Here is a 21,003-nt window from a genome sequence, read left to right as displayed (position 1 = left end):
CAGGAGAATCGCTTGAACCCGGGAGGCAGAGATTGCAGTGAGCCGAGATTGCACCACCGCACTCCAGCCTGGTGACAGAGTGAGATTCCATCTCAAAAAAAAAAAAAAAAAAAAAAAGTACCACATTATTTATTGCCTTGTTAAATGTCCACAGTGTCTTAGTTGTATTAGATTGAGCAAGGTAATTCACTTTACCTCTCTGCATGTCAGCTTATTTATACATATATAAAATGCAATTGATCATTTCTAGAGTTTCTTCCAACTCAAAATTCTTTTGATTTATCTGATTTTAATATTTGTAATCAAGCAGCTAACTATAGTTGCTTTATATGTCTGTGTGTGTGTGTGTGTGTGTGTATATATATATAATACATATATATAAAGATCTTTTTTCTGTTTCCTTAAAAATATGCTCTTATATTTCTTATTACATGGAATTTTTGTATTAAGAGTTACTGTAATCGTCTTTAACTGAGTTAATAGTTGTTTCTTCAGATTACCAGAAAATACCGGCAGCAAAAACAATACTAAAAGAAATCACATGCAGCCGGGTGCAGTGGCTCACGCCTGTAATCCCAGCACTTTGGGAGGCCAAGGTGGGCAGATCACGAGGTCAGGAGGTTGAGACCATCCTGGCTAACACCATGAAATCCCGTCTCTATTAAATATACAAAAAATTTGCCGGGTGTGGTGGCAGGCGCCTGTAGTCCCAGCTACTCGGGAGGCTGAGGCAGGAGAATGGTGTGAACCCAGGAGGCGGAGCTTGCAGTGAGCCGAGATGGCACCACTGCACTCCAGCCTGGGCGACAGAGCGAGACTCCGTCTCAAAAAAAAAAAAATGTCTTTGTTTCATTCAGCCTTTTAGTCCTCCCCTTCCAAGCTGTTCTAAACCTTTCTACTCCTAAGTACTTAAACTTTCACTACTTTCTTTTTCTACTTTCATTCCCTATACTCTTTTTTGCCCCCTATTTTCAAAGAAAATTTAAGGCATCAGAAATGTTCTTCTCCATCTCTAATGATCACTTTTTGTCCCCATCTCTCTCCTGTATCATAGGGTATACGTGTAAAAATTCTTCTTATTCCCCTTAAATTCGCTTTTCTTTTTCCACATCTACTTTCTTCTTGCCCTCAAACATGCATGATTCTCTTCCTTGAAAGTTACTTTCACCTGAACCTACTTCTTTTAGCTACCATCCTGTTTCTTTCCCTCCTTTCACAGCCAGATTTCAAAGGTGAGTGGGAGACACACTCTGCTTTCTCTTTTTCACTCTTCATAAACCTTAACTTTTTCTGAGTTTTTGATCTGTTTCCCTGCTCTGCAGCATTTAATTCTTGACTACTTTTCATTCTAAGAACAAATTGGAGTTGAAAGGGTATAATGGAGCTATAATGAAGGTCAGTACAAATGCAAGATATTATTGATATCTTATCATTGCTATTGAAACACTCACTGGCCTCCATTCTGTGATCCAAACCTGTGTCTTAGTAGTAGTACTACTAAGATTCAGAAAACTGGCTTCTAACTCTGGCTAGTCACCATGAGACGTTGGGCAAGTTAGTTAACCGCATCAAGCTCCATTTTTCTCATCCGTGCAGTAAAAAAAGTACCTCTGCCTACTTTATAAATTTCTATGATTATATTAAATAATTATATAAGAAGGTAGCTGGGAAGTTTTAAAGCATCATACAAAATGTATGTTTGTATTATTTTTATTATTACTTCTCAAATTGCTCCCTCACTATCTTTTCCCTTTTAGATGTATTTCATTGTTCTAAGGTGATCATATTTCTCTAAATTCGTTCTCAGAAAGATTTCATCCATTCTTTCAGACCATTTAATTCTTTTCAGTGAGATGATTTTACATATTCTCAGATAGATACTCTAAGCCTTTGCCTTCCGCCTAAGTAGTTTCAAGTTGCCTACTAAACATTTCAGTCACTTATCTTTTGTATATAAGGCATTTTGGAGAATATAAAGACACTGTCCCTACCCTCAAGGGGCTTCCAAGCTGATAGAGAAGAGGTATGGATAAACAAGGATGAAATTAGGTCGAATGAAATAAGTCACAAAAAAGAAGCAAAAATAGAATGCTAAAACATAGTGGGAATATAGAGAAGATAGATTTTAAACTATTTCAGAGGCATAATGGAATTTAACCTGAACGAAATCAGGAAGGGGGAAAGGATGCCTTAAGAATAGCAAAGAATATTGCGGCTTTGATTTGCATTTCTCTAATGATCAGTGATATTGAGCTTTTTTTCATATGTCTCTTGGCTGCATGTATGTCTTCTTTAGAAAAGTATCTATTAATGTATTTTACCCACTTTTTAATGGGGTGGTTTTTTCTTATAAATTTGTTAAGTTTCTTATAGATGCTAGATATTAGACTTCTGTCAAATGCATAGTTTGCAAATATTGTCTCACATTCTGTAGGTTGTCTGTGTACTCTTGATAGTTTATTTTGCTGTGCAGAGCAGCTGTTTAGTTTAAGTACCATCTCACACCAGTCAGAATGGCTGTGATTAAAAAGTCATAAAAATAACAGATACTGGCAAGGTTGCAGAGAAAGGGAACGCTTATATACTGTTGGTGGGAGTGTAAATTAGTTTAACCATTGTGAAAAGCAGTATGGCAATTCCTCAAAGAGCTAAAACAACTCCCATTTGACCTAGCAATCCCATTACTGTGTATATACCCAGAGGAATATAAATCATTTTGCCATAAAGACACATGCACACACATGCAATGTTCATTCCAGCACTATTCACAATAGCAAAGACATAGAATCAACCTAAAGGCCCATGATAACAGATTGGTTAAAGAAAATGTGGTACGTATACATCATGGAATACTATGCAGCCAGAAAAAAAGAACAAGATCATGTCTTTGCAGGACCATGGATGGAGCTGGAGGCCATTATTTTTAGCAAACTGACGCAGGAACAGAAAATGCCATGTGTTCCCACTTACACATGGGAGCTGAATGATGAGAACTCATGAGCACAAAGAGGGGAACAGCAGAACTGGGGCCTCCTTGAGGGTGGAAGCTGGGAGGAGGGAGAGGAGCGGAAAAAATAACTATTGAGTACTAGGCTTAGTACCTGGGTGGTGAAATAATCTGTACGACACACCCCCATGACACGAGTTTACCTATATAACAAACTCGCACATGTACCCCAGAGTCTAAAATAAAAGTTAAAAAAAAAAAAAAAGAATAGCAAAACTGAGCAAAACAAATCACCTGAGTAAGGTGTAGGATGAAAGTATCTGATTTGGAGTATAGAAAAAGGCATTGTATTTGCGAAGGGGAAGAAAGGAAAAACAGATGGAAAATCAGTTCTAAAGATGGGCTGTTTTCCCCTCAGATGTTCCATATCTAAAACCAAAACCAAGTTTCCATTTCTCCCCTCACCTCACCGTCTTATTTCCACACAACAAATTACTTTCTACCCTTGCTTCAGAGTGCAGCCTTACATAAGTCTTTGGCTGTAACCAAGAGGTTGACTCACTGTGTGCATATGCTTTGTACTCTTCTGAAACCTTTGCTTACTCCTTTTCTGTCTACCTAAAATATTTTACCTCTCTTCAACATCTCTTCAGTTCTTTCCTATTTAAAAATTCAGTTCAGGCTGGGCATGGTGGCCCACGCCTCTAATCCCAGCACTTTGGGAGGCTGAGGCAGGTGGATCATTTGAGCCCAGGAGTTAGAGGCCAGGCTGGGCAACGTGGCCAAACCCTGTCTTCCCACCTTCCCCCCGCAACCCCCACCGAGAGGGAGTCTTGCTCTGTCACCCAGTCTCGAGTGCAGTGGCGCAATCTCTGGCTCACTGCAACCTCCGCCTCCTGGGTTCAAGTGATTCTCCTGCCTCAGCCTCCAAAGTAGCTGGGATTACAGGTGTCTGCCACCACACCCAGCTAATTCTTGTATTTTTAATAGAGACAAGGTTTCACCATGTTGGCCAGGCTGGTCTCGAACTCCTGACCTTGTGATCAGCCCACCTTGGCCTCCCAAAGTGTTGGGAATATAGGCATGAGCCACCACGCCCGGCCGAAACCCCATCTTTACTAAAAACACAAAAATTAGCTGGGTGTGGTGGCACGTGCCTGAATCTCAGCTACTTGGGAGGCTGAGATGCGAGAATCTCTTGAACCCAGGAGGCAGACGTTACAGTGAGCTGAGATTGCACCACTGCACTCCAGCCTGGGCATAGAGTGAGACTCAGTCTCAGAAACAGTAACATTCAGTTCAAATTGTTCTTCTATCAGAGCACTTTACAGGACCATCTAGACTGAAATCATATCTCTTGTTTTCTGGAATTATATCTCTTGAGCTGGGATTACAGGCGTGTGCCACAATGCCCGCCTAATTTTTGTATTTTTAGTAGAGACGGGGTTTCACCATGTTGGTTAGGCTGGTCTCGAACTCCTGACCTTGTCATCCGCCTGCCTCTGCCTCCCAAAATGCTGGGATTATAGGTGTGAGCCACTGCGCCCAGCCTCTGATGTTTTTTAAAGCGTGAACAAACATTACCATACTTAAATTTTACAGCATTATGTAACTTATCCCATGTTTATGTTTTGCCTCAAATAACACTGTAAACCATTCAGGGTAGAGACCACATATTTTATACATCTTTGTCTCTCTCACATTGTCTAATATAGCAACTATGTATAGAATTACATCTTTGGGCCTATTTTGTAAACAGCCGGGCCTAAGTGAAAAGCATTCTTACTAAGTTTTCTTATATGAGTTATTTTCTGTTTCTGAAACTATATTTGACTAAAAATTGTATCTAACCTTTGCAGTTCACATGGGATGTTTCTGTCATCTGCTCTATCTTGTATTTGAGGTTATATTTTCTTCCAGTTTATCAGAAATAGAAACCGTTTAATTGAACCAGAATAATTAATAAGAAACCCCTAATCATTGAAAACATTATGTCAGTATCTTAATAATCCTTTGCTCTCTGTCCTAGAAAATTCTTAGATTTCTTTGAGATACCATCTAAATTTGGATTTTTAAAAACATTTCAGATGTTTTTTTTAGGTAAGTTTTTTTTTTGTTTTTTGTTTGTTTGTTTTTTTATACAGGTATGGAAAAGTTGAGGCCACTCGCATATTGTTAGAGAAAGGAAAGTGCAATCCAAACCTTTTAAATGGACAACTTAGTTCTCCTCTTCATTTTGCTGCTGGAGGAGGACATGCTGAAATAGTACAGATTCTCCTAAACCATCCAGAAATTGATAGAGTAAGTTATTTTCCAGGTTTTTAAAAATAATATTCAAGCAGTGAGTAACAAGTAATGACACTAAAATGTTAAATTGTATGTTTGAGAGTTCATCTGAAAAATAAAAATAAATTCCATTACTTTATAGAATAAGTAACGGAATATATGAGTTGTGCTTTGTAGAATAAGTAATGGAATATATGAGTTGTGCTTTTGAACATACTTTTTTTTTAGATTTTTTAAATACACCTCGCCTAAAATTTACATTAACCATTTTTAGGCGTACAATTCAGTGGCATTAAGTACATTTACATTATTGTACAACCATCACCACAGTCTGTCTTCAGAATGTATGTAGAATTTAACCTCTTCATTTTATATTGTACTTCTCCAAAAACATCTTGAAAAAGGAAAAAGATTTTCCAGAATTTCATAAAGGAAATTCATAAAAAGGAAATATCATAAAGAGGAAAATAATAGTATTAAAACCTTTATTATGTCTATATCAGAACTTTTAAAAAACAGTCATCACATTGATTAGTGCTTTGAGTCCTTTATCTTGGCAACTCTTGTTTATTCTAAACATAATACGTACCAAGTGTGGTTAATATTTACTTAGTACTTGACAAGAGTCTCTTTTTTTATGAAACTTTGATTAATTGTATGACATTTTCCTTTAGAATATCATAATATGTAATGCCTTTTTTCCCCCTCCCCACCCACATTTCTAGCATATAACAGACCAACAAGGAAGATCTCCATTAAATATTTGTGAAGAAAACAAACAAAACAACTGGGAAGAAGCTGCAAAATTGTTGAAGGAAGCCATTAACAAACCAGTAAGAATTATCTTCATAGTTAGAGCCAGGCATAGTATTTAAATTAATAAGATTTAAATTTGAGGATCTGTGGCAAGAGTGGAAAGACAAACGATTATGGCTTCTTTACTGCTATAAAACCTCATTGTAGGCCAGGCATGGTGGCTCACACCTGTAATCCCAGCACTTTGGGAGGCAGAGGCAGGCGGATCACAAGGTCAAGAGATCCAGACATGGTGAAACCCCATCTCTATGAAAAATACAAAAATCAGCTGGGCATGATGGCGTGCACCTGTAGTCCCAGCTACTCAGGAGGCTGAGACAGGAGAATTGCTTGAACCCGGGAGGCGGAGGTTGCAGTGAGCCAAGATTGTGCCACTGTACTCCAGCCTTGGCGACGGAGCGAGACTCTGTCTCAGACAAACAAAAAACCTCATTGTAGACTGTATTATCCGTAACATTTGGATGTTTATTCTTGCATAACAAAATAAAACTTGCAAAAATAAGTAAATAAAACTTTCAGAACACTTAAAATTTTCATATAATTTCTACGCTTGATGTGTTGATTAAACATTTTTTTTTTGAGATGGAGTCTCTCTTGCTCTTTTACCCAGGCTGGAATGCAATGGCACGATCTCAGCTCACTGCAACCTTTGCCTCCCGGGTTCAAGCAGTTCTCCTCCTCAGCCTCCCGAGTAGCTGGGATTACATGCGCCTGCCAACACGCCCGGCTAATTTTTTGTAATTTTAGTAGAGATGGGGTTTCACTGTGTTAGCTAGGATGGTCTCGATCACCTGACCTCATGATCTGCCTGCCTCGGCCTCCCAAAGTGCTGGGATTACAGGCATGAGCCACCGCGCCCGGCCTGATTACACATAATTTTAATCTATTCATTGTCGCATATCCCTCTACTTAGGCCTCTTAAGCAACATTTTATATTTTTAAATAAAAGCATTGCACATCATTCATTCAGTCTCAGCAAGTTAGTTTATATATAACAGACTCATTTTCCTCCTCATAAAAGTAAAATAGGTGTTTCCAATCTTTTTTATTCTGCTAACTCAACCTGGCCTTTCCATCTAATTACAACGAAATAAACTCATAAATCGAAAATGCTGGCAAATGTAGCTATTAAAATAATAATTGTATTTAGAGGCATAAACCTCAAATTAGTGACATTAAAATACAGAAGAATTAACAATGAGAAGAAACTCAATTATGCCTAAGGGTTATAATGATTATAAAAATTATTAATTTAATTATTTTTATTTTTATGAGACAGGGTCTCACTATGTTGCCCAGGCTGGAGTACAATGGTTATTCACAGACAATCGTGATGCACTGCAGCCTCAACCTTCTAGGCTTAGGCAGTCCTCCCACCTCAGACTCTTGAGTAGCTGGGACTATAGACATGTGCCACCACTCCTGGCTATCATTAGTTTAAAAACTGTTTGAAATAAGATTTATACCAACAAATAAAGGATAAAGGGTTTATACTAACAGATATAACCCATTTACCTAAGCCTCTCCAGGCATTAACCAACAACTATACAATAAGTATTTGTTGAGTATCTGTTTGGATTTAACATGACAAAGTGCTGAAAATTATAAGGAATATATGGTCTCTGCCTTTAATATTACACACATACCACACACTCATGCATTTTTTCAAAACACTCCAAGAGCATAAGACAGAGTCAAGGAAATAGACAAGCAGTACAGGTACCCTTATGTTATACTTCATTGCAATTTATTTTCTAACTATGTAGTTTTAACTCATTTTTATCCCTGATATAATTTTTATATTGTGAATGAATAAGGTAGGAGGGGTGAAGTTCTTTTATCCAAAGTGAACTGGCCTGGAAGTTATTTGGGGACATCAGTTACTTCCTATAACAATAAAAATCCATTGAGAATGCTACTACTCTGGAATTTTCTAAACTGGGGGAAGGAAACTGGCTCAAAGTTCATTGATAACTTTTACCTGCAAAGTGTTCCATCACAAATTCCTCGTAGGACAAGTTATTGGTGGTACACATTTCTGTTGTATTATTTGTGACCCACTAGACTCATGAAATACTTGGCTAACACTAGATTCAGTAACCAAGTTTGTATCTCTTGTTTGATATTTACATTGTACATTAAAGGCGCTAAAACATCCTATCAAAAGAATTTGACATGGAGTATTTTTTTAAGTCATTCTCCTTAGTTTCCCAAACTTATTTCTGGAACATCCAGAGGAAAATATTTTAGAAATTACAAGTAATGGTAGTAAAAATTTTTTTTTGTTTTTTGTTTTTTTGAGACGGAGTCTTGCTCTGTCGCCCAGGCTAGAGTGCAGTTGCACGATCTCGGCTCACTGCAAGCTCCTCCCGGGGTTCACGCCATTCTCCCACCTCAGCCTCCTGAGTAGCTGGGACTCTAGGCGCCCACCACCACGCCCGGCTAATTTTTTTTTTTTTTTTGTATTTTTAGTGGAGACAGGGTTTCACCTGTTAGCCTGGATGATCTCGATCTCCTGACCTCGTGATCCGCCCGCCTCTGCCTCCCAAAGTGCTGGGATTATAAGCGTGAGCCACCGTGCCTGGCCAGTAAAATGTTTTTAAAATATCACCAACAGATTCTCACTTGAAACAGTGTTTCTGATATTTTTCATGTTAGAAATCTATAATAAAGCACATGAAGTTGAAGGAAAGTATCTTGTTAGATTGTGATGTATAATTTTTTAAGCTGGTTACATAAGTTATCGTTTCTTGTAGTATGAAAAAGTTCGAATATACAGAATGGATGGGTCATATCGTTCTGTTGAATTGAAGCATGGAAATAATACCACAGTGCAGCAGATAATGGAAGGAATGCGTCTCTCTCAAGAAACTCAGCAATATTTCACTATATGGATTTGTTCAGAAAACCTCAGTAAGAAAGTTTTTATTATGTTACAGTAAACCTTATTATTCCTTTTTGGGAGTGGGTTGGTAAAAAGTATAACTTCTTTTTATTCTTGACTCTTAAATTTTGAAATAATACAATGTTCTTCTCTTTTATATAAATTGTTAGTGTTCAAACTGCTGAAACAGGTAAGTCCCTGCCCACCCCCTTCCCTGCTTCATTCAAAGCATTTTTTAATAATTAAAAAACAAAACTTTTCTTCTATGGCAATGGCATTTGATTTGAATGCCATTAAATGTTGTGCTTATGCAACTTGCCTTTATTTTTTGTGCTCATTTTGAAATAATACAAATGTTCTTTTCTCTTACATTAGTTTTCTATTTAAAATCAACCTTTTTATTTAAAATCAACCTAATGACACTATATATTTGTTCCTCAACGTGTTACCCATACATAAAGAATTTGATTGATGTGATTGGTTATTTAATAGCTTAGTTGTATCTTTTTAACTAGGAATTCCACTTATGTCATAATTAAATAGGCTATAATGGAATTAAGGATTTCATATACATTTGATAAATTTTATGTAAGAATTATTTTTAATAATTCTTATATTCTTGATAATAAGCAGTTAACCGCAAATTGGGTAGTCATATTGATTAAAATGTTAATTTTAGATTTAAATTTAATTTGTGAGTATTCAGTACAGAAGTGCAGATAGTTTAATACAAAGTTTCTATGCATTGATATAATTGACTTTTTACATTATCATTTATAAAAGGAAAGATGTTTTTCAGGCCTTCAACTCAAACCATATCATAAACCCTTGCAACATGTTCGTGACTGGCCAGAAATACTTGCTGAATTGACTAATCTGGATCCTCAAAGGGAAACACCTCAGCTTTTTCTAAGAAGAGATGTGAGACTTCCTTTGGAAGTTGAAAAACAGGTTTGCTTGGAAATCTTACTTACAGTTATTTAAATGCACAAAATCTGTTGAGTTTCTATCGTAAGCACTAGAGGCAGAAATTGTGCTTACATCCTTAAATCAATCCTTACATCCCTGTGATAATTGGTGGAGTTTCAGTTGATCTACTTACAAAGCCCTTGGTTGGGATTTTTCATTTCCACTCCCATTGTCTTAAGAATACAAAAGAAATAGGGACGCTATCCTAAAGAAAATTAGCAATCAGATGTGGAGCCAAATTATACAGGAAAAAAAATTGTTTAGACTAGTTAGGAAGTACACTGTCAAGGATAAACTTAATAAAGGGCTAATCAGTTGTATACATTTTGAAGGAAGAAAGAGAAACACTGGTGTGGAAGAGAACATCCTGGGTGGATAAGATTATACTAGCAAAGGGAACAATGCGAAAGTCATTCTTAGCAGTCCGTAAGTGGCTCATCTTTTTTTTTCTTTTTTTTTTTTTTGAGACTGAGTCTTGCTCTGTCTCCCAGGCTGGAGTGGCACAATCTCGGCTTACTACTATCTCCACCTCCCAGGTTTAAGCGGTTCTCATACCTCAGCCTCCCAAGTAGTTGGGATTATAGGCGTGTGCCATCACACTCAGCTAACTTATTTTGTATTTTTAGCAGAGATGGGGTTTTGCCATGTTGGCCAGGCTGGTCTTGAACTCTTGGCTTCAAGTGATCTGCCCATCTTGGCCTCCCAAAATGCTGGGATTACAAGCGTGAGCCACCGTGCCTAGCCTAAGTAGCTCATCTTAACTCAAACAGAGAACTCTATACATAGTAAAAAATGAGAATAGTATTTACATTTGATAAAAAGAAGTCTGTCCAGACAAGTATATTTGGATTTGAACTACTGTGGATTTTAGAGAGGAAGAAGTGACATAATGCCATAAGAAGGATGAATGGGCCAGGCACAGTGGCTCATGCCTGTAATCCCAGCACTTTGGGAGGCCAAGGCGGGTGGAATTCAAGACCAGCCTGGCCAAGATGGTGAAACCCCGTCTCTGCTAAAAATGCAAAAATTAGCCAGGCATGGTGGCAGGCGCCTGTAATCCCAGCTACTTGGGAGGCCGAGGCAGAGAATTGCTTGAACCTGGGAGGCGGAGGTTGCAGTGAGCCGAGATCATGCCACTGCACTCCAGCCTGGACGACAGAACGAGATTCCGTCTCAAAAAAAAAAAAGAAGGATGAATGGACAAGGGAGAGATTATAACAGCTTAAATTAGGCATGATAATCTAAATATGGTGAAATTGTTTTACGGTCTTACAATGTTAGTGAAGAAAAAAATAGAATACATTTCTTAATTCTTTATTCTCAGGGAATATTAAACAAACACAGTTAAATTTTAGCACAAGAAAATTTCAACAGCCATGTCCAAACTTGGTAAACATTTTGTACATAACTATATATATTGCTCCTTTTATATTATCAAGCCAAAGATAGAGGTGATCCTCTCAGCCAAATATACTAGGAGTCACATAAAAATTGCTATGAAATTTACCAAAAACTAAGGACTTCATTATTTGTTAAAAATGTGTTAGAATCACATTAATAGAATGAAAGGAAGGGAAGAAAACACATGATCATCTTAATTGGTGCAGAAAGGCATTTGACAAAATCCAACACCCTTTCATGATTTAAAAAACTCTCAGAAAACCAGGAATACAAGCGAACTTCTCAGCATGATTAAGCGTGTTCACGAAAAACCCACAGCTAATATCATATTCAATGGTAAAAGACTGAAAACTGTCCTCCTAAGATAAGGTACAAAATTAGGATGTGCACTTTCACCAATAATCAAGACCTTAGTTTTTGGCAAATGACGTATACATAGGAATTCCCAAAGAATCCACAAGAAAGCTAGAGCTAATAAATTAATTCAGCGAAGTTTCAAGGTATAAGCTCAACATACAAAATCTGTTGTCTATATACCAGCAAAGAATACAAGAAAGAGATTAAGAAGTCCATTAAAATAGCATCTAAGAATAAAATATCCAGGAATAAATTTAACAGAAGAAGTTCAAGACTTGTACACTGAAAACTATAAAACATTGCTGAAAAATAAGACCTGATAACTGGAAAGACATCTCCATGTTCAGTGATAGGAATAGTTAGCGTTGTTAAGATGTCACTACTAGCAAAGTGATCTACAGATTTAATGCAGTCCCTAACAATATTCCAATAGCTTTTTTTGTGAAAGTGGAACAGACAGTCCTCAAATGCACAAGAATTGCAAGGGGCCTCAAATAGCCAAAGCAATCTTGAATAAAGAAGAATCAAGTTGAGAGATTGACATTACTCAATTTCAAAGCACACCACAAAGCTAAGTAATCAAAAGCATTGTGGTACTCTAGCATAAGGATAAACATACAGACCAATGGAATAGAATTGAGTTTTCAGAAATAAACCCATACATATACAGCCAGTAGACTTTTGACAGGGCTACCAGGTTCATCTAATGGAGAAAGAAGAGTCTTTTCAACAGATGGTGCTGGTATAACTGTAAGTTCACATTGCAAAAGTAGGAAATTGGACCCCAACTTCGTGCCATATAAAAAGTTAAAATGGCTGGGCATGGTAGCTCACACCTGTAATCCCAGCACTTTTGGAGGCTGAGGCGGCTGAGGCGGGTGGATCACTTGAGGACAGGAGTTCTAGACCAGCCTGGCCCACATGGCAAAACCCCATCTCTTCTAAAAATACAAAAAATTAGCCAGCCGTGGTGGTACACCTCTGTAGTCCCAGCTACTTAGAAGGTTGAGGCACGACAATTGCATGAACCCGGGAGGCAGAGGTTGCAGTGAGCCAAGATCACACCACTGTACTCCAGCCTGGGTGACGAAGTGAGACTCCATCTCAAATATTATAATAATAAAAATGCATCAGTGACCTAAATATAATTGCTAAAACCATAAAACTCATAGAAGAAAACAAAGGGATAAATCTTCATGACCTTGGATTAGGCAGTGGAGTCAGACATGACAACAAAAGCATGAACAACAAAAGAAATATTGGGTAAGTTAAACTTCATCAAAATCAAAAACTTTTGTGCTTTAAAGGACATTATTAAGAAAGTGAAAAGCAACAGAATGGGAGAAAATATTAGCAAATCATAGATAAGGGTTTACTATCTAGAATATATAAAGAACTCCTACAACTCAACAATAAAAAGGCCAACAACCCAATTAAAAATGGTCAGGGTTCGGTGCGGTAAGCTTAAACCTGTAATCTCAGCACTTTTGAGAGGCTGAGATGGGAGGATCATGGGAACCCAGGAATTTGAGACCTGCCTGGGCAACACAGTGAAACTTCATCTCTTTAAAAAACTTTAAAAATTCGCCAGGCATGGTGTCACACACTGTAGTACCAGCTATTCAGGAGACTGAGGTGGGAAGGTCGCTGGAGTCTGGGAGGGAGAGGTTACAATGAGCCAATATCGCACGACTGCATACCAGCCTGGGTAATAGAGCAAGACAATCTCAAAAAAAAAAAAAGTCCGGGCGTGGTGGTTCACTTCTGTAATCCCAGTGCTTTGGAAGGATGAGGTGGGAGGCTCACTTGAGGCCAGGAATTTGAGACCAGCCTGGCTGCATAGTGAGACCCATCTCTACAAAAAAGTTTTTTTTTGTTGTTGTTTTTTTGTTTTTTTAACAGCCTGGCGTGGTGGCACACACCTGTAGTTCTAGCTACTCAGGAGAATGAGATGGGAGGATCACTTGAACCCAGGAGTTCAAGGCTACAGTTATGATCCATCCACTGCACTCTGGGCTGGATGAAAGAGCAAGACCCTGTCTGTAAATAAAATAGGTCGAAGGACTTGAATATATAAATAGCCAACAAGCACATGAAAAGATGCTCAACATCATTAGTTATTAGGGAAATGCAAATTAAAACCTCAGTGAGAAACCACACCTACTAGGATGGCTATAAAAAACAAAACAGAAAATAATGAGTTGGTAAAAATGTAGAGAAATTGGAACCCTGGTACATTGCAGGTGGGAATGAAAAGTGGTGCAGCCACTGTGGAAAACAATGGTTCTTCAAAAATCTGAAAATAGAATTACCATATGATCCAGCAATTCCACTCCTAGATACATGCCTGAAATAATTGAAAACAAGGACTCAAACATACTTGTATGTCACTGCAGCATTATTCATAATAACCAAAAGGGTAGAGGCACCCTAAGTGTCCATCAACAGATGAGTGGACAAACAAAATGTCATCTATATATACAAATAAGAGTATTATTCACTGATACAAAGGAATGAAGTTATGATACGTGTGACAACATGAGTGAACCTTGAAAACACTAATAAGCCAGACACGAACAAATAATTTAATTCTACTTATATTAAGTAATCTAGAATAGGCAAAGGCATAAAGGGAAAAAATAGATGGGAAGTTATCAGAGGTGCTGGGCTAGGGGAGGGGTGGGAAATTCTTACCAGTTAACAATTTCTCTTTGGGGTGATATAAACTACGTGGAACTAGATAGTAATGATGGTAGCACAACATTGTGAACATAATTAATGCCACTGAATTTCACACTTAAAAATGGTTCAAATGACAAATGTTGTATCTGTTTTACCCTATAACTTAAAAAATGTATGATATCTATAAAATCTGCACATAATCTAAGTATACTCAGTCTGCCTTCTCCTCCCAAGTAATATTATAATACTTCACTGGTAGAGAAAAGGAGCAGTAATGATAATACTTGGATGATAAATAAATTGCATAATTATAAAATAAAGGAGACTCAAGTAAAAAGGAAGCAAGGCTTAGTAAGTTCTTATGGTAAACCAGAATGTCATGATAATCTGGTAAAGCAGTTGTGTTCTTTCACTCATTATATAATTAGGAAATTCCTGTTTGTACCATCTGAAAAACAGAATTACACTTATTGTTTAGCATCATCCTTTTAGGATGAAAACATCATTATTTCATTAGAAAATAAAAAATGGTGACTAAAACTCATTGAACATGGTATTGGGAATTGTAACTTATTATCTACTCATATTCTTCAAATATACAATGTCAGTTTTTATTAGAAAATATGCTTTCATTCAGTCATTTTCCATTTATTTTGAGAAATAAAATAATAAGCCATAGGCATATTAAAAAGTAATACAGTTTACACCATTTACCATTCATTAGATCACAAGTTGTTAACAATTTGCTTGACTGTATTTACTTTCTTTGTGAACCATTTTAAACTGAGTTGCAGGTGTCATTCCTACATATTTTGGTGTGCATCTTCTAAGAATAAGGACATCTCTACCTACCACGATAACGTTTCCAACCTAATAAAATTAATAATTACACAATTACATAATATCTGATTCAAATTCAGATTTTTCCCAGTTGTTTCAAAATACTTTTATACCTCCCAGCCCCAGGATCTAGTCAAGGCTCATGCTTTATATTTGGATGTCTCTTTAGTCTCTTTTAATTTAGAACAGTCCCCTTCATTTTTTTCCCATGAAATTGTTTTTTTAATATTGTATAGAGTATTTTAAGATAGAAAAATAGTATTATTTCAGTTAATGTTACAAAAATCTTTTTTTTTTTTTTTTTTCGAGACAGAGTCTCTCTCTGTCACCCAGGCTGGAGTGCACTGGTGCAATTTCGGCTCAGTGCAAGCTCCGTCTCCTGGGTTCACGCCATTTTCCTGCCTCAGCCTCCCCAGTAGCTGGGACTACAGGCGCCTGCCACCATGCCTGGCTAATTTTTTGTATTTTTAGTAGAGACGGGGTTTCACCGTGTTAGCCAGGATGGTCTTGATCTCCTGGCCTCGTGATCCACCCGCCTCGGCCTCCCAAAGTGCTAGGATTACAGGCGTGAGCAAAAATTTTGTGTGCCTGGCCGCAAAGATCATTTTTATTCAAGCTTGGGATCATTATGAATTGTATTTGGAAATACTTTAAGTATTTATTCAGAAACTTTATAACCGGTGACTTTGTACAAGTAGGAATATATTCTGTAGGCTAGGATTTCTCAAATCTTTACTAATCTTATTGAATAAACTTAAAACTAAAGTTTAAAAAAAAAAAAGATCTAGGCCAGGTGCAGTGCCTAACACCTGTAGTCCCAACACTTTGGGAGGCCGAGGTGAGAGGACTGCTTAAGCCCAGCCTAGGCAACATGGCAAGACCTTCTGTCTTGAAAAAATTTAAAAATTAGCCAGGCATGGTGTTGCACACCTCTTGTCCCAGCTACTTGGGAGGCTGAGGCAGGTAGATAGCTTGAGCCCACGAGGTCGAGGCTGCAGTGGGACATGTTCATGCCACTGCACTCCAGCCTGGCTGGCAGAGCAAGACCCTGTCTCAAAAAACGAAACAAAAATTTACTCTTCTTGAATATTATTAATATTTGAAAGTGTAAAGTCTTTTTAGTCAAAATTTAAAATGTCTTACAACAGGCTTTTTAAAAATGCATTTGTCCTTTGGAAATTAAGATACTTCCTTTTATCTTCTTTGAAGTCCACTACTGTATTGTATGAAGCATAGGTAATAGAAAAATGTTCCAGTCATACAAAAATTTAGGTAAAATTTTGCTAAAAATTATCCATATTTATAAACTGATAATATTTGTTAGACAACCAGGTTAGCAAACTATAGCTTATAGCCATATTTTGCCAATTTTTGTATACCTCACAAGCTAATTTTTTTAATGTTTTTTGATTGTTAAAAAAACCGAAAGAACAATATTTCCTGTCATGCGAAATTTTTTGAAATTCATATTTCAGTATTCCTACATAAAGTTTTATTAGAACACTGCCATACCCATTTGTTGATGTATCACCTGTGGCTTTCTTTGTGCTACAGTGCCACAGTTGATTAGTTGCAACAGCGATTATATAGCTTACAAAGCTTAAAATACTACTCTCTGGGCCTTGACAAAAAAATGTTTGCCAACCTCTGCTCAAAGCAGTAACAGCTCATTTATATACAAATATGTAGCTTTTGCTTTTCCCATATTAAGTTGTTCATTTGTAAAAAGAAATTGTAGCCTAATAACCAAATTATACTTTTTCTTTTAAGATTGAAGACCCACTAGCTATTCTTATTCTCTTTGATGAAGCCAGATATAATTTATTGAAGGGCTTTTATACAGCTCCTGATGCTAAGCTGATAACATTGGCAAGTCTGCTTTTGCAAATAGTCTATGGAAATTATGAGAGTAAAAAACACAAGCAAGGTTTCCTAAAGTAAGTATTTAATATTATGCGTGGTCTTGTGCTATGCTCAAGATTCTGTTTAACCAAGAAAGTTTAAAAATGTTATTAGAAAATATTTATACATTACATTGGTTTGGAATTAAATAATATAAGACATAGAATGAGAAAAGACGTAATAGTAAAGCATTCTTAAAGTTATACTCTCCAATTTTACTTTTCTCATATTTGACTATAGTTTGATATACTTTATATTTTTTCTTTATCTTTCTTTATGCTTAAATAAGTTCACTAAAACCTGACTTGAATAAGTAGTAAAACATTTTATAAGGCAGATGTACTTAAGAATCCCACCATAAAAACTAGTTTTGTATTCAGTCTTTGAGAGAAAACACTGAGGTTTTAAGCATATCTGAATTTGGTTATTGTGGTTTTCAATTTTCAAAAATATTTTCTGGTTATGGAAAGAAGAAACATTTATCTAAATTGATAATATGAGATTTGTGGCTTTTTGCTTAACATTTTTAGAGTTCTCTGATATTTTACAGCAAAATATTTTTCAGCTTAAAAATTATGTTACTGAAAGCCATTTGTAGCAGAATGATTACTATGCTTTAGCTACTAAAGATGACTTATTTAAAGGATGTTGGCATGTGTGCTTACAGTGAAGAAAATCTAAAATCCATCGTACCTATTACCAAACTGAAAAGTAAGGCACCTCACTGGACAAATCGCATACTTCATGAATACAAGGTAAGCTGTTTAATAGAAATTAAAAGACATTTTATAGGCTAGTTGAAACTTTGTTAGTGTTATTAATATTTTAAACATAGGTAGATTAAATTTATAGTCCTGAAATTAAAAATGTATCTTCTAGTTCACAATGCTTGAAATTGAAAGTAGCAAGATATTTTTATTTTTAGTAATATATAATCTTTTACTGAATACCTTCTACATGCCAAATACTGTGGTACGGACTAAAGATAAAAATTTGAAATAATATACTATCCATGCCCGTGAAGCAATTAAAACCCAATAGCATAGACAGTATTTTTAGACCTCAATTTTTTTTTTTTTAATATTAACATCACAAGAGAAAAAGTACTCCTGATATAATGTGCTATGATTTTATTCTTTAGGGGCAGTCTTGATTTTAGAAACTGCTTAGTTGATCTATTTGGATTATCAGTGGTACATTTTCCTTTCACATCTCTTTTATTTTTAATTTACCTTGTTTGTTTTTAGAATCTCAGTACAAGTGAAGGTGTCAGTAAAGAAATGCATCACCTTCAGCGCATGTTCTTACAGAATTGCTGGGAAATTCCTACTTATGGAGCAGCATTTTTCACAGGACAGATATTTACAAAGGCAAGCCCCAGCAATCATAAAGTCATCCCTGTGTATGTAGGAGTGAATATAAAAGGACTTCATCTCCTCAACATGGAAACTAAGGTAGATTTTCAGCTCTTTTTTACCAATCATGTCATATAATACCTAAAACAACAGTACCAACCTACATGAAGAATTTAGAAATGGCATATATACAAGACTGTTCATTGCAACTCATTCATTACGTCAGATGAAGGGGGACACTAAATCACTGTCAGTAAGGGGTTAATATTATATTACATTTCTGCATTGGAATACCTTTCAGCCATAAAAAAGAATAAAGAGTATTTTTGTGTAGAATGATCTGCAAGATATATTTAGTGAAAAAGCAAGGTGCTGAACAATATGTAATATGCTGCCTACTCTTGGTATTAAAATGGGAGGAAATGAGGATGATTTTTACATAAATACATACTGGTTGTATATGCATAAAATATTTCTTGAAGCCTTTAGAGAAGGGAACCAGGTAACTAGGAATAAAAGTAAGGAAGGAAACTTTTCATTACATACCTATCTAGTTCAGGCCACTATAACAAAGCCCTATAGACTGATTGGCTTATGAACAACAGAAGTTTTATTTCTCACAGTTCTAGAAACTGGAAGTCTGAGATCAGCATGCTAGCGGGGTTGGATTCTAGTGAGAGTGTTTTTCTGGCTTGGAGACTGCTGACATCTCCCTGTAGCCTCATATGGCAGAAAGAATGAGGGAGTTATCTTGGGGTCCCTTTTATAAAGGCATGAATCCCATTCATGTGGGCCCTGCTCTCATAAATTATGACATAATTACTTCTCAAAGGCTCTACCTCCCAATACCATCACATTAGGAGTTAGGATTTCAACATACCAATTTTGGGAGGCAGGGCACAAACATTCAGTCCATAACAATGCCATTTTGCAACTTGAAAGTTTGTGTGATTGTGTTGCCTGTTTAAAACATTTGTTAGGTTAATTGAAAAAAATGAAAAAAAGAAAAATATTATATGTGACACAAGGGCTTCACTTTGAAAAATTAGAATTAGTACAAGAACCTTTTGGGGAGCAGGATGAAATATGGAAGGGATTGAATATCCACTGGAATACTTCAGAGCTTCTTTATTGTTTTTTTGTTTTTTACATTTAAACATTTTTTTATTTATATGTTTATTTTTTGAGACATCACTCTGTTCCCCAGGCTGGGGATCAGTGGTGCAATCATAGCCCACTGCAGCTTTGAACTCGTGGACTCAAGCAATCCTCCTACCTCAGCCTCCTCAGTAGCTGGGACTACAGGCACATGACACCATGCCTGGCTTTTCTTTGTTGTTGTTGTTTTTTCTTTCAGAGACAGGATCTTGTTAGGTTGCACAGTTTGGTCTCAAACTCCTGGCCTCAAGTGGTCCTCCTGCCTCAGCTTCCCAAAGTGCTGGGATTACAAGCATGAACCACTGGGTCCCACTCATTTTTTTAATTGATACATAGTAGATGTACATATTTATGAGGTACATGTCATATTTTGATACATGCATACAATATATAATGATCAAATCAGGGTAATTAGGAAATTCATCACCTTAAATATTTATAATTTCTTTGTATTGGGAACATTTCAACTCATCTCGTAGCTATTTTGAAATATACGATAAATTATTAACTATAGTCACCCTAGTGTACTATGAAACACCGCAACTTATTCATTCTATCTAACTGTATGTTCGTACCCATTAACTGACCCTCTCCTTATTCCTCCCTACCCTACCCTTCCAAGCTCTGGTAATCATCATTCAACTCTCTACCTCCTTGACATCAACGTCTCACATATATGAGAACATAGGGTATTTGACTTTCTATGCCTGGCTTATTTCACTTGACAAAATGACCCCCAATTCCATTCATGTTGTTGCAAATGACAAGATTTCATTCTTTTTTATGGCTGAATAATATTTCATTGTGCATATATACCACATTTTCTTTATTCATTTATCTGTTGGTAGACACTTAGGTTGATTCCATATCTTTGCTATTGTGAATAGTGCTGCAGTCAACATGGGGTTGCAGGATCCCACTGATTTCCTTTTTGGAAGAATACTCAGTAGTGAGATTGCTGGTTCATATGGTGGTTTTATTTTTAGTTTTTGAGAAACCTCTATACTGTTTTCCATAATGGCTTTACTAGTTTATATTCCCACTAACTGTATAAAAGTTCCCTTCTCTCTGCATCCTCACCAGCATTTGTTATGTTTTTGTCATTTTGATAATACCCATTCTAACTGGGGTGGGATGAAATGTCACTGTGGTTTTAACTTGAACTTCCCTGACGATTACTTGTGGTGAACATTTTTAATATACTTCTTGGCCATTTGTATGTCTTCTTTTCAGAAATGTCTATTCTAATCATTGCCTACTTTATAATGGGATATGTTTGTTTGCTGTTGAATTGTTTGATTTCCTTGTAAATTTTGGATATTAGTCCCTAGTCTAATGAACAGTTTGAAAATACTGTCTCCCATTCACCACATTGTCTCTTCACTCTGTTGATTGTTACATTAGCT

At 36.5% G+C, this 21,003-nt stretch overlaps 1 protein-coding gene across 13 annotated transcripts in view; it reads left to right on the top strand.

Moving 5' to 3' along the window:
* KRIT1 (KRIT1 ankyrin repeat containing) overlaps positions 1–21,003 on the top strand; it is a 44,969-nt gene that overhangs the window by 12,599 nt on the left and 11,367 nt on the right. For all 13 annotated transcript variants that reach the window (XM_030822075.1, XM_030822069.1, XM_030822073.1 and 10 more), the window contains 7 exons: positions 5,092–5,248; positions 5,959–6,066; positions 8,806–8,962; positions 9,733–9,884; positions 16,953–17,119; positions 17,752–17,839; positions 18,332–18,538. In XM_030822075.1, the coding sequence (XP_030677935.1) occupies positions 5,092–5,248; positions 5,959–6,066; positions 8,806–8,962; positions 9,733–9,884; positions 16,953–17,119; positions 17,752–17,839; positions 18,332–18,538 (1,036 nt within the window). The remainder of the gene's footprint in view (positions 1–5,091; positions 5,249–5,958; positions 6,067–8,805; positions 8,963–9,732; positions 9,885–16,952; positions 17,120–17,751; positions 17,840–18,331; positions 18,539–21,003) is intronic.

This window comes from Nomascus leucogenys, chromosome 11, assembly GCF_006542625.1.
Source record: "Nomascus leucogenys isolate Asia chromosome 11, Asia_NLE_v1, whole genome shotgun sequence".
In the NCBI taxonomy this organism is placed as follows: Eukaryota; Metazoa; Chordata; class Mammalia; order Primates; family Hylobatidae; genus Nomascus; species Nomascus leucogenys.
The sequence above is the reverse complement of the archived record's forward strand: the minus strand, read 5'-3'. Positions and strand labels throughout refer to the sequence as shown.